The sequence below is a fragment of the Musca autumnalis genome, unplaced genomic scaffold (genome assembly GCF_047663935.1).
Source record: "Musca autumnalis isolate F117 unplaced genomic scaffold, ASM4766393v1 scaffold_5, whole genome shotgun sequence".
NCBI classification, from domain to species: domain Eukaryota; kingdom Metazoa; phylum Arthropoda; class Insecta; order Diptera; family Muscidae; genus Musca; species Musca autumnalis.
In genome coordinates this window covers 99,693,817-99,708,053 of record NW_027412088.1, presented here as the reverse complement: position 1 = coordinate 99,708,053, position 14,237 = coordinate 99,693,817, and the positions used below count along the sequence as shown (strand labels likewise).

The 14,237-nt window shown below is 33.5% G+C and overlaps 1 protein-coding gene across 1 annotated transcript in view; it reads right to left on the bottom strand.

The window, feature by feature from the left end:
- LOC141387251 (ubiquitin-conjugating enzyme E2 W) overlaps nt 1–9,896 on the bottom strand; it is a 96,046-nt gene extending 86,150 nt beyond the window's left edge. The window contains exon 1 of the mRNA XM_073956648.1: nt 9,603–9,896. Coding sequence (XP_073812749.1) covers nt 9,603–9,629 — 27 coding nt within the window. The 5' untranslated portion in view covers nt 9,630–9,896. The remainder of the gene's footprint in view (nt 1–9,602) is intronic.
- Between the last annotated feature and the right edge of the window lie 4,341 nt (nt 9,897–14,237).

The window sequence follows — 14,237 nt, the reverse complement described above, 5'->3', positions numbered from 1 at the left end:
CGATCAATATCTGGAATAATACGATGTGCAAAGTTCAGACCAAATCGATCGATCCCTTCGAGTGTTATCGTATACCCCAGTTTACAGAAAAAGTTTGAACTTTTATGGGAGAGGTACCCTCCGAACTTAAACTAAGCTTAGGCAAAATATTACGATACCCAAAATTTGGTTCGAATCGGTTGATCCGTTCGAAAGTTATCGTGCGCACCAGCCAGACAGACGGACGGACATGGCTAAAGCGACTCCAACCGTATTATTATATTCTTCTCCAATAGGATCACTTTAAACCTATAAGGCCACGCCAAGGGTAACACTACACTGTGCATCATTTTTAAGGTGATCTTGTGCAAACAATTCGAACAGAGGATTTTTTGAAAGTACAGACCTAAACGACAAGAAACCCTAATTGGGGTTTGTTGTGTCAGATCCAGCTCGGATTTTATGGCCCCATCTAAACATGGTTAAATATTGAGTTTTTAAAGAAATTCGGGGCTATATCTCTGAAACCAATGCGAATCTTCTTCTGACCTCTGAAGCAAATTTGTAGATAAGGACAAGAATAAAATATTTGGAGGAATAATGAACTCGAAAAACTACATACAAATTTCAAAACATATGCAAAAATTCCACAATTTTTACACATTTCGCAACGTATCTCCAAAACCGTTAATTTTCTCTGAATATTTTCTTTTGGGAATATTCCCTGGAATGTAATACACAACTCTTCAGAACATGTCATTGTTGTAAAATGCCTCTATCCCGTCGTTTTCAGTACATTTTTCAACGACGATTTAACAAAAATGGCAATAGTGTAGTGAAATCCGAAATGGGAGAATAAATAAACTATTGGTGTGAACTGTGTTTGAAATACGCGTTGTAAAAGATATAATGCAAAATACCGCTGAAACAACATGAAATAAGCATTTTAGAGTTTCAGAATGTTCTAAATAATTGTTGAGAACTTTATTTGGAAGATTTTTGCAAAAGGTTACTTGGTTTAACTCCCAATAGTTTAGCCGATACTGACCAGAATTTCAGCAATTATGTAAAATTTTCTATATTTGATTGATTTTTATGCCCTTATGTGGGCTGTTCGAAAGATAAGTTCTACTAGTTTAAGGGTACACTATTACTAAAGACAGCAAGGCCAAATTCCTATTGGTTTCTGAGATAAGGGCCTGATAAATGCAAAAAAGTGTAGATTTAGCCCGGTTTAGATGAGGCCATAAAATCCGGACTGGATCTGACAGGACAAAACCCTACTAAGGTTTTTGTAGTCTAATTATGTACTTTCAACAAGTAAAAAAGTATCAGTCGACTTTGCCGACAGAGATATACCCTCAGCCTGTGTATATTGAAAAAAATTTTTCCCAAAATACGTATGTATTTAGGGGGTTTTAAAAATTTTGGGCATTTGAACCGACAAAAATTTTGATTAGGATTAAAGATCAAAAGTTTTGCGGAGGGGATACTAAAAGGAATGAGTGGACATTGACCGTTATGGAAGTGGATCTCCAGCCACAACATATGGTGCCATAGGGGGTTTTTACACTCTTCGGGCTGTTTGCTCAAGAAGTATGGACTTGCCCCTAAAAAAACTTTTACCATCGTAATTGAAGCAGCGAATACAAGTTGCTTCAACAATAATCAAAGTGATTCGATATTAGGTCTTAAAGTGAACTTATCCGAAATTTTGTGTGGGAGGTACCGGATGGAGTGGACCAATATAGTCCATATTTGAACCTGATCTATATCTGGTAGATATATTAGGATATGTAAAGTATAGACCAATTCGGCCACTCCCTTCAAGAGTTACCGTACGAACAATTTTTCCGAACATTTGTGGGGGAGGTACTTGAAGGAGCGGACCGATATGGCTTATCTTCAAACTTAAACTATGTTTGGACTAAATATTACTAAGGCCATATGTTGGACCGAATCGGCAGATTTGTTCGAGAGTTATCTTGCGCTCCAACCACCTAACACGGTGTCATAGGGGTTTTCTGCAATTTTCATCCTATTTCCTCAGGAAGTATGGACTTGCCCCTGATGAAACTTGTACCGTCGTATGGAGGGCAGTAAATACAAGTTGATAAAACAAAAATCAAAGCGATTCGAGAGATGGCCCTAATCTGAACTTTTCCGAAATTTTGTGTGGGAGGTACCCTAAGGAGTGGACCAATTGAGACCATATTGGAACCTCATATTACTTTGGTAGAAAGTTTACGCTATACAAAGTATGGACCAAATCGGTCACTCCCTTAAAGAGTTATCGTGCGCACAAACTTTCCGAACATTTTCGAACTTTTGTGGGGGAGGTACCGGAAGGAAAGGACCGATGTAGCTCATCTTCGAACTTAAACTAAGTTTGGGCAAAATATTACGAAAGCCAAAATTTGAACCGAATCGGTTCATCCGTTCGAGAGTTATCGTGCGCTCCAGCCAGCAGGACAGACAGACGGACTGACATGGCTAGATCGACTCCAAATTGTCTGAAACACATTTTGTCCAAACATACTTGGGGTCTGAAACCATTATTTCGATGAGGCACATTTTCATTGTATCAAAGTGTATATACCCTCCTTAGCCTAAAGGCTGAGGGTATAAAAAATGCAAACGACTTCTAGTATGCATTTTTTAAAGCAAATATTGAGACTACAAAACCCCTAGTAGGGGTTTGTCCTGTCAGATCCAGTTCGGATTTTATTACTTCATCTAAACCGGGCTAAAACTACGGTTATTTGCATTTATCGCGCCTTTATCTCAGAAACGACTAGGAATTTGGCCTTGCTGTCTTTGGCAATACTTTAGCCCTAAACTATTATAACTTATCTTTTGAACACACTACATTAGAAAAACTCCATCTACACCATTTTCACGTGTAAATCGAAGAATTTCAGTTGTAATTTGATTATTTCATTTGAAATTCGAAACATTTCACTTGTAATTTGAGAATTCCAATGGAATTTCGAATTATTTCATTTGTAATTTGAAAATTCCATTTTAAATTCGAATTAATTCATTTGTAATTTGAATTTTTTCATTTGTAATTCGAATTAATTCATTTGAAATTCGAATTTTTTCATTTGTAATTTGAATTTTTCTATTTGTAAATCGAAGTTTTTCATTTGGAATTTCAAATGAAAAAATCCAAATTACAAATGGAAAAATTCGAATTACAAATGAAATAATTCGAATTACAAATGAAACAATTCAAATTGCAAATGAAATAATACGAAATTCAAATGTAATTCTCAAATTACAAATGAAATAATTCGAATTTCAAATGAAATTCTCAAATTACAAATGAAATAATTCAAAATTCAATTAGAATTCTCAAATTACAAATGAAATGTTTCGAATTACAACTGAAACTATTCGAATTACATCTGAAAATGGTGTAGGGCATCAAAATCGATAAAATATAGAAAATTTTACAAAATTGTTGGAATTCTGGTCAGTACCAGCTAAACTATTGGTTGTTGAACCAAGTAAACATTTGCAAAATCTTCCAAATAAAGTTCTCAGCAATTCTTCAGAACATTCTGAAACTCTAAAATGCTTACTTCATGTTGTTTCAGCGGTATTTTGCATCATATCTTTTACAACACGCATTTCAAACACAGTTCACACCACACAGTTTATTCTCGCATTTCGGGTTTCACCACATTATTGACATATTTATTAATTGGTCGTTGAAAATATACTGTAAACAACGTGATAGAGGCATTTTACAACAATGACATGGTCTGAGGAGTTGAGTATGATATTCCAGGGAATTTTATTTTTTCAAAAGAAAACATTAAGAAAAAATTAACGATTTTGGAGTTATGGTGCGATATGTATACAAATTATGGAAATTTTCGATATTTTATAAAATTTGAGGAAATAAATGTGGTTTTTCGAGTTCATTATTTCTCCAAATATTTTATTCTTGCCCTCATCTACATATTTGCTTCATAGGATGACTCTTCACAGGTTTCAGAGATGTAGCCCAGAATTGCTTTAAAAAGTCAATATTTAACCATGTTTAGATGGGGCCATAAAATCCAAGCTGTCGTTTGGGTCTGTACTTTCAAAAAAACCTCAGCTCAAATTGTTTGCACAAGATTACCTTAAAAATGTTTCACAGTGTAATTCAAGAATAACAAATAAAACGACCAAACAAATTTAACTGATCAGGGTACCAGGGGGCTTAAGCTTCCTTGGTAGTACATGGCTTCGACTAAATTTGGAACGGTCGTCAATTAGCGGCTGTGCCTACTAAAAACTGTTTTGTAAGCATGGGAGCGGCATTCCCCTGTAGAGTCGGTAGGCAGAATTCCAAACTTCAGACAAGCACATGGAACTTGATCAGGTACAGAAAGTATCTGAGAGGATCATTGTGAGTGATCCTTCAATGAAACGGATTCTTAAATACCTACGTCCACCTATGTTCTCAACAAAAATGTTCAAATTAACTTTGCAGCAGCAATGTTAAATACATCTCCACATTTTCGACCCCAAAATTCTAGGGATCACATTCGACAGCATGTTTTGCGGCTCTTCGGTTTTGTGGATGTGAGAAAATAAGTCCGTATTCACACGTACAAATTTTTCAGAAAAGTAATCTGTATTTTTGTGTATTTTTATTCAATAAAAGCAATTGTTTGTCTCCTTTATATTTCTACTAGCTAAACCCGGTGCGCTTCGCTACCCCGACTAAGATAAAATATAGTGGAATGCTATAATTAAATTAACTTTTTAACATGGCTGTCATGGAGCTACTATGGCATTTTTGTATGTTTCAGTGGGCAACACTCCTCCTAAAGCCTTAAAATCTTACACTATTAATTTCTCTTTATTTCTACAGATTGGATTTAGATCTATCAGACTGAATTAATTTAAGAATAGAATCAGGTTTGAAAACCTTAAGTTTGAGGATAGTTTTAATTTCATTTATATGTACGGGGAACTTATTTTTTCCAGGTCATACACATATTTACATATTGTGATATCTTAAATTACTCTTAGGATTACTCCCACTTTTATTTATATCATAATAAAAAAATATTCTTAAGAACTCTCAAATATATGATATTTAATAGCTGTAGACTTGGTCTATTCCTTCCCAACTATATGTACTTCTGTATATAATGATGACTTCTGAGTTTCTTCAAAATTTCATTGAAATTGGATATACGTATCAAAAACATGAAATCGACCGAAAATATGTATGAGAGCCATATTCCGATATGAACCGATCCTAGACAAGACACTAGGGTGACTTGATAAAGAAAAAGACTTCAATAAATACTTCATAATTACAAATTCGTAAAAATGTTTGTATAAATAGAAGTTATCAAAATCAGCCTTTGTCTTCTAGCCTGGCTTAAACCACCAGGCGAAACGATCGTAGCGTAATGGTTGAGTGTGTGGTATTTCGCTAGAATTCATTTTTCAATACAAAACTCATTAGGCCATGTTAGCTCGATTAATCCAATTAATTAAAACGATCTCGATATAATTTGGCACATTTCCTTTTGGACCAAAATGCCGTCTCACATTCCAAATTTCATTGAAATTGAACATACATAGCGTGTTTGGTGCATAAAATACAGGAAATAGTCCCAAAATATATATGAGAGCTATATTCAAATCTTAACCGATTTCGATATAATTTGGCACATTTATTTCTGGAACAAATTGTTTAACAAATTCTAAATTTCAGCGAAATTAGTCATATATAGCGTGTTTGGTGCATCAAATACCTTAAATCGTTCGAATCTATATTAAATCTATCGGTATGGGATCTATATTAAAATCTGAACCGATTTCGATATAATTTGGCACATTTATGTCTAGACTAAGTTCCGTCACACATTTCAAAATGCAGCGAAATTGGACATATATAGCGTGTCTGGTGCATCAAATACAGGATATCGGCCGAATATATATATGGGAGCTATATTCATATTTGAACCGATTTCGATATAATTTGGCACATTTATTTCTAGAACAAATTTCGTCACACATTCCAATTTTCATTTAAATTGGACATACATAGCGTGCGTGCCCTAAATTGGCTCCTGTCCATAGGAGAAAGTCTAAAATCCCCGGCCGAAGGCAGGCTACTTCGAAAAAACTTTTTAAAAAAAATTTCAGATTTTTTCCGTCAGCTGGTAGAGTATTCAATTTGTTCCCTAAACCGATTTGAAAATCATTTGATAAATTTATTTCTACATCAAATTCCATTACATATCTGTAATAGTTCTAAAGATATTTGCATACAAAATCTAAATTTTTGGGGGTACCTCCGGTTTTGATGTTGTATCTCCTGATCAACGCGGAATTTCAAAAACGATGTAGCAATATACCCTTAACACTTCAGGAAGATCGGTTCAGCGGTTTTTGAGACTATAAGGCACAAACAAACGTACAAACAATTGTCTATTTTATATACATATATAGATGAACTACTTGTGTAGAATGTCAACAAAACAAATACATATACATTTCCGCCATTTTCATTTCCAAATTAATGGAGATGACGAATTAACGATAATATCGATAGCAATCGATTTTTTAAAATGAAATATCGAAAATATCTAATGTTGGGAATATCGATTTGCCAGGGACTGGATTCTTCTTCTATGAATGGTATGTTCCAGTACTGCAAGAATCTACTAATTTTTACTATTTTTTCGATAACATAAAGGAAAAAATGTTATCGTAGTAAACAATAGTATGCCAGCTCTACCTCAAGCACCTAGCCAACACTTGGGGTGCACATAACCTTGTTGGCGATATATAACGCGATAGACGCCAGTTCGGTCCGCGAATATAAGTGCAACGCGATGGAAAAATGTTCAAACTTGTCAGAATGCCGGCCTGAGAACTGCAACAGGGTGTCATCTCATGTCTTCAGTGGACCATCTACATGAGGAGGCAAAGAGATTCTTCCAGTACAGCTCGGATCCTAATCACCATATGGTTTATAGGACCCAAACCCCCCCCACCTAGGCCTGTCGGACGGGATTTTCATGATCTAGAAGGAAAGGTCCAGCCTTACAAGAGAGAACCCCTAGATCAGATACCATATACAACTATCGTATTAATGCGGTCCTCGGACAACATCCCCCATCTATCTCTATCGTAGCTGAGGATAGTCCTAGAACTGAAGATAGACCCAATGTCACAAGATTAAGTAGAAGAATGAACTTACAAATAATAAAAACAAAAACTATTACAACAACAACATACATTTCCACTATCGTAAAGAATAATTAAATTATAATTAACAGCTCCAATTTCGTGAAATAAGTTACTCCACTTAACTTGTTTGCTTAAGATGCTGTGGAATTAATTCTTCGTAAAACTGGTGAAGGGTAAAGTTTCAGTTTGCTATTGTTGTGATGGAAAAAAACCACCGTCAAAAACAACAACAACAATTCAACAATGAAGATAACTTGTCAGTAGGTCCATATTGAAAATGAAAACAGGCCATTTCAAACTAGATGCGCTGGATGCTGTTCGTCAACTTTATTTACTCACATACAGTTAGTCAACTATATTATTGCAAACGATGAATTTTTAAAAATTTAGAAGTTTAGTTAGGAATTACTACAAGAAATTCTTTCAATAATGTTGGGCTTTTTGTAAATATCTGTTGATTTACCTGTTAATGACAGCATCAAGCCAATAAATCCTGAAATCGGTTGGAAATAACAAAAACAACGGGCAAAAATGATAGGTACCTGGTTTTTGTAGTGTCAACTAAATAATTGCAAAATGAATTAACGTGCAATAAAATCGTGGGGTTTCCCCGCGATTTTTTGCATTTAAGGATGTTTAAGACTTTTATGGTATGTGGACATGTAGATACATAATTTTTGATTATAAATTAATTTTTGTGTATGTAACATAGACGGTATATTCAGAAAAAGAGAAAGTCTGGTAAACGGTTTCGGAAAATATGCTACATTTGGTCTATTACAATTATAATAATGGTAATTCCGAAAGAGAAATCCCTAAAATCACCTCTCGTAAACTGAGAAGTGTATGCAACATCGTATACTGCACCGAGAAAGAAGCCAGGCTCGAACTGAGGGCGTTACATGGCAGGTCCAAAATAGTAACCACACGAATTGACTGTAGAATTATTAAAGAAATTAACGAAATAGCCCAAAGCAGCACCAGAAAATAGCTTTTTCTGATTAAAAATGATTTTGGAGTAAGTGTGTCACATGGAAAAGTCAGAAAAGTGCTACATAATAACAAGCACTCATCACGAGTGACTAGGTAAAAACCATTGCCCTCCCATCAAAAAATATAGAAACTATTCAGACTTGTTATAGACAACTTTTCGCGCCATCTTTAGTATTGGAATGGCGTTATTTTTTCTGATGAGACTAAAATTATGTTGTACTATCACAATGGACCACAAAAAGTATTGGGAAAACCCTTGAAAGCCATGGAAAACAAAAACTTAATACATACCGCAAAGTTCGGAAAACTGTCAGCTATGGTATAGGGTTGTATACCAAGCAGTGACGTTGATAAAATCCTGATTTTGGAAGAAACAATGACATAGGAGGTTTATTTAGATGTTTTAAGAACAGATTTAACCAAAAGCGTCAAGAAATTTGGACCTGTTGACCCTGAAAATTCAAACAAATTGCAATATAAGTACGACCAAGACAACGACCCCAAGCATAAATCTAATTTATGTAGGACTTGGTTGTTATACAACTGTACCAAAGTCATTTACATCCCGTTCCAGTGTCTAGATATTAACACCATCGAAAATTCATAGGTACAGCTGAAGGAAAAAGTCGGGAATAGGTCGCCCATTAACCTGGGGGACTAAATAAAATGCAATAAAGAAGAATGGCTAAAAAATACCATTGGAATATGACATTCCGAAACTTATTTATTAAATTCAGATACGTTTACAAGCTGTTTTTGATGCCAAATGTGGGCATACGATATATTAGAACCAACTTTTCGAAAAATACCGTGAAAGACTGAAAAGTTGAGAATTTTACAATTCTTTAGTTGACAGTGCAAATAGTGAGTTGTACTCATTTTTGTTAATTTTAAGCAAATGTTTATTAAAATTTAGCTACTTTTTATTTTATTATATTAATAAACATGTGTAAGAATTATATTGTTAACAAAAATATTAATAATGATATTTATTTATACCAATAAAATGATGTTTTATTTAAATTTTTGTAATAATTTTGGTTTTGCAATTATTAAGTTGACTAACTGTACTTATTTGTTACTACTAACTGCATTGCTGTTTAACTATAGGCATAGAACTTCTTTGTCTCTTGGACAAGTAACAAAGAAACTTGCTTAAAATTCTTAAATTTTCACCTAATAACCCCTCTTCCTTCCCTTATTTACTTTCCGAAAGGGCAATAAGCAAAACAGAACCAACAACCCCCCATGCTCCTCTCAGTCCAACCACTCGCAAACCCCATAGAATTGTATCTATTGTATTTATTTATTAGAATTGTATATCATCGACAGTTACCAGGTCAACTGGATTTTTTGAAGTCGTGGCAATTGTTAAATCTATTATTTCTGCGCTATCTTTATTAACTTTAACTTACCTCACTCGGACTTTGTGGTGCTGACATTCTTCCAAACAATTTCGTTGATGTTTTTTCCACTTTTTTTATTCTCCACAATTAAGTTATGTTTTTTGTTTCAACTACGTCACTTCACTCTATGTTCCCGTATGATTTGATGTCAACACAACCACCCCTAAAAATAAAAATAGCTAATATCCCAAAAAATGTTTTTAGATTATTTTTGTTTATTTTTTTAATATTCCTATTTTGTTGGTTGCAATAAATTTTGACATAAACTTGTGTTTAGTGTGTAACAACGCCCTTTTGTGAGGGGAGGTGTTCTGTAAAAACGGCTGTGCCATTGAAAGTTGTAAAACAGCTGATGTGAGTAGTGGGTACTTATTGGACTTATTGGGGTACTCATTGTATTTGAACCGTTAAAAAATGAAATTTTGTTGTCGCGATGTAGTAAAAAATGAAATGACAAAAATATCATAGTGATATCATAACCAATCTGTTAAACACGATTGTCTTTTAAACACTATTAAACTTCAATAGATTTTATTTTTTATTGCTTTAAATTATAATTACTTTTAATCAAACCATCAAACCAAAAACTATAACTTGTATATACATTACATGTACTGAACATAAGTTTAAAAAACTATTGTTTACATACACTGAACATAAGTTTCAAAAACTACCCAGCAAAAAGTTTGCATCCGCGGATGCAGTTAAATCACTAGAACAACTGCCGCTGGAGTACATCTTTTCCTATGAATTCTCCTATGAATTTTACAAGAGAGCGCGCAGCTAGGATGCACTCCATTTTGCTTCCACCGCACACAGCTAGGATGCACTCAATTTTCGATCCAAATCACAGCCTTTGATGTAGTGTTTTGGATTGAATTTAAATGCAGTCTAAAGATGCTATAAAATGCAAGCCATAGCAAATATCCCAAAATAAATAAATAAAATACATTGCTTAATCGTGTAAACAAGAATATTAACTTTATTACACTAATACAAATTATAAAAACTAACTCTCCATTAAATATGATCATAACTGAGTTTACTTCCTCTGCTCTGCTTTTTGTGACACCGCAACTGATATTGCTTCATCATCCAAATGGTTTTTCATTTTTCCTCCAACTCCAGTTCAGATTTCCAAAAAACTCTAACTCCACTTCAAAAATAATTTGCGTCTCGTGAATTACAAATTCGTATCTTTAGTTTGTATTTCTTTATTTTTTTTACACAAATTCTTATAATTTTAGACACTCTTTCTTGTGTTCAGAAAAAAAGACTGCGACTGTAGGGATCAAAAAATTGGCTTGCTTGGCTAGGGATCTATAAGCGAGTGCTTCTGAAATGTATCGAGCAGAGTGCATTTTTCTTAACACCGTGTGGACTGCATCGAAAGATGTATTGAAATCATAATTCTGCATTGCACTACTTCCAAACTTTTTTGCTGGGTATTGTTTACATACACTGAACATAAGTTTCAAAAACTATTGCTTACATACACTGAACATAAGTTTCAAAAACTATTGCTTACATACACTGAACATAAGTTTCAAAAACTATTGCTTACATACACTGAACATAAGTTTCAAAAACTGTGCTATGCTTGGTTTACATTTGCGAAATCCACTCGATTTCAACTGTCAATTCCATTGCTTAAATGTCAAATGGATTTCAGATGAGTTTTCATTTGACGTATACACAAAGGAATTGACAGTTGAAATCGAGTGGATTTCGTAAATGTAAACACAGCATTACTGAGTAAATCATACTGAAAAAGTAAAAAAACACAGCTATTGTTTTTGTTCTTGCTTCGAAAAAAGTACAAAATTTGAAAATCATACACGAGTTAAGCAGTTTTTCTTTCGTTTTCATTATCGTTCGACATCGTGAAACAGGCTGAAAATGTTTGTTTTAATGCAAAACTTAAGAATTTCTTCCATAGGCCCATACCTATATACGGACGTATACCCAGGGCTTGTGTGTTGAAAAAAGTAGAACACATGTATTCTTATGAGAACTACCGAAATACGTCGAGCGTATACTTTTTGTAAGTTGAAAAAGTTTAACTTTGACAGAACGTTATTGTTTGTATCCGTGTGTGTTTTGTATTTTAAAAACAAAAGCCCAACAAAACATAAACAACAATTCATTGCAAAGGAAAATTATTTGTTTTAAGAATGAAAACATTTAATAGCCCGTTTCCACGGTACGTCGTTCGTTCTCTATTCATTGTTCGACCCATAACTACCAATAAATTACTTATTTCCCCACACAAAATTCTATGAACGAACGACGATTTTTCTACGTTGTTCGATTAGAAATACTCTCTGAACGACGAATAAGTATGTCCCATCCCTAACAAATGAGAGAATTTATCGAAAAAAATAATTATGACATGTCTAAATTCAAAATTGAAAAATTTGTTGACAACACAAAAATTGTTAGAAAAAATGAAAAAGATGAATGAATATTAATGAACTAAACATGAACAGAAGCAAGATGGTTGTGTTTCCTTCTTAATTCCACACACATTTCTTGTCCATTAGTTCAAAATCGCGTAAAAAATCGGAAACAAAAAGGAAACAAATAACTGAAAGTCTGTATACACAAATATTGTTATGACATGTCTCTCTCTCTTTAAATTTGAAAATAGAAACATATAAAAATATATTGAAAATACAAAATTATTCAGAATTTATGGAAAAAATGAATGAAATGAGTGTAGTTAAATATAGAAGATACATTTGAAGGAAAGTCTATTGCTTTTCCTATTCATTTAATGTATATTTTATGTGTTTTCGGTTCAAATTTTCGTGAAAACAAGGAAACAAAAATGAAGGAAATGAAGTACGTCCCGTCGTTATTTAGGTTTAGCAGATACAAATATTCAAATAAACTATTTTAAAAATCATGAAACTCGATTGTTTTTAAAATTGTTTGGCATATTATTCAAACACTACAAGTAAAAATTGCAATTGGCAGGTTGCTTTAACATACCTTTCTAGTTCTACCACGGATAAAAAGTGAAAAGAGAGAAGATCCACACGGAATTTTCATTCGTGATTGGGCTTATAACGAAACGGTTACGCTGGACTAACTACTCATTTGATATTCACCACACTTGATTCGCAAAACAGCTGTTATATTGTTGTAGGTTAAGTTTAAAAGTTAAATAAATAAATAGGAATATATAAAATATACGGAAAATGAGCAGTTTACTACGTTTATTATTAAATCCCTTAAAGAATACAAACTGCCAGACTCAAAATGTACGCTTATTTAGTCAACAATCTTCTTTGTTACACCGGCTAAAAGAAACTCTGACTTTCACTGTCAGCTGGTTTCAGCTTCATTAACATCTTAGTTCCCATTAGCGATTTAGCGATGTGTGTCCGTCCGTCCGTCCATTAAAAATTGTAATCAAGATACAGGCCGCAATTATGGACCGATTGTCACGAAATTTTGTATGGAGGTCGGGTTTGGACCAGAATAGAAATGATTAGTTTTTGGTGATGATCGTGAAATGTTAAGGGGATGAAATGGGCCAAAAACAAAATTTTTACCCGATTTTGTAGGTGCTCTGTAGGTCGCAATAATAACTCGATCGGCGCGATATTTCAAACATAGTTTGAGTTTATAATAAAGAAGAAGCGTGCAACCAATGTAAAGATCCGGTAATATTTAGCAGGTTAAATAGACCCAAACTTTTGTGTGAAAATATATACCTTATATCTGAAAATAGAATAATGGCATATTTATATTATAACTTTTTGCAGGTTTAAACTTCTTTATGAGGATTTATTTGAAATATAACGAATGAAATTGACATTTCAAACACTGTGGGTTTGTTAAATCTGGTTATATGTAAACGTACTATAAGTCTCTTTTAAACTTGCCTCTTTCGTTTATACAAGGCAATTCTGTTCGACATGTTTTGTTTTCAAAACACTGAAAATAATGCCAAATACGAAAACTACAAAAAAGAATTGCCAGAAAATTGCCCGTACGAGCTTCATTGAAATACTTGTATCTAACTTTAGTTTTGAAGAATGCAAATACGTCTCGCAATTATTTAATTGCTTCATAATTCATCAATTTATACAGGGAAAGTTGATGGGAAAGAAAATTGAGTTTACGGACGAGGGAGTAGAGAGGAATAAGAGCGGGTACACACATACCTGTACTTGCAAATTCACAGTTGCAGTTGCGGAAACTCGGAATAATTGTCGGAAGAGATTCGTACACAAGGTACATTTCCCATTTATCTCTATTGCTGCAGATTCTATTACCTGATTGAAGTAGGTACTTTAATTTAGATAATTGAAGTAGGTACTTAATTTAGGTACTCAAGTCATAACATTATTAAAACAAGATAGATATTTGATTTTAATCATCGGGCAGCTCGCCATCGATGTTGAACATTTTCCAATGGACTCAAAATCTGTAATTTACCATTCTTATTACTTAAATATCATCATTATGCAAATAAGATGTTTTCTTTTTCTATTGATTTATCAAAAAGAATTTCAAAATTCAAAGGAACCAGATTCTAGTACCTAATTGAAGTAGGTACTTTGAATTTAATAAAAAATCATATTTCATAATATGAAAATTTCATTTGCTTTTTTCATACGAAAAAGGGAAGAT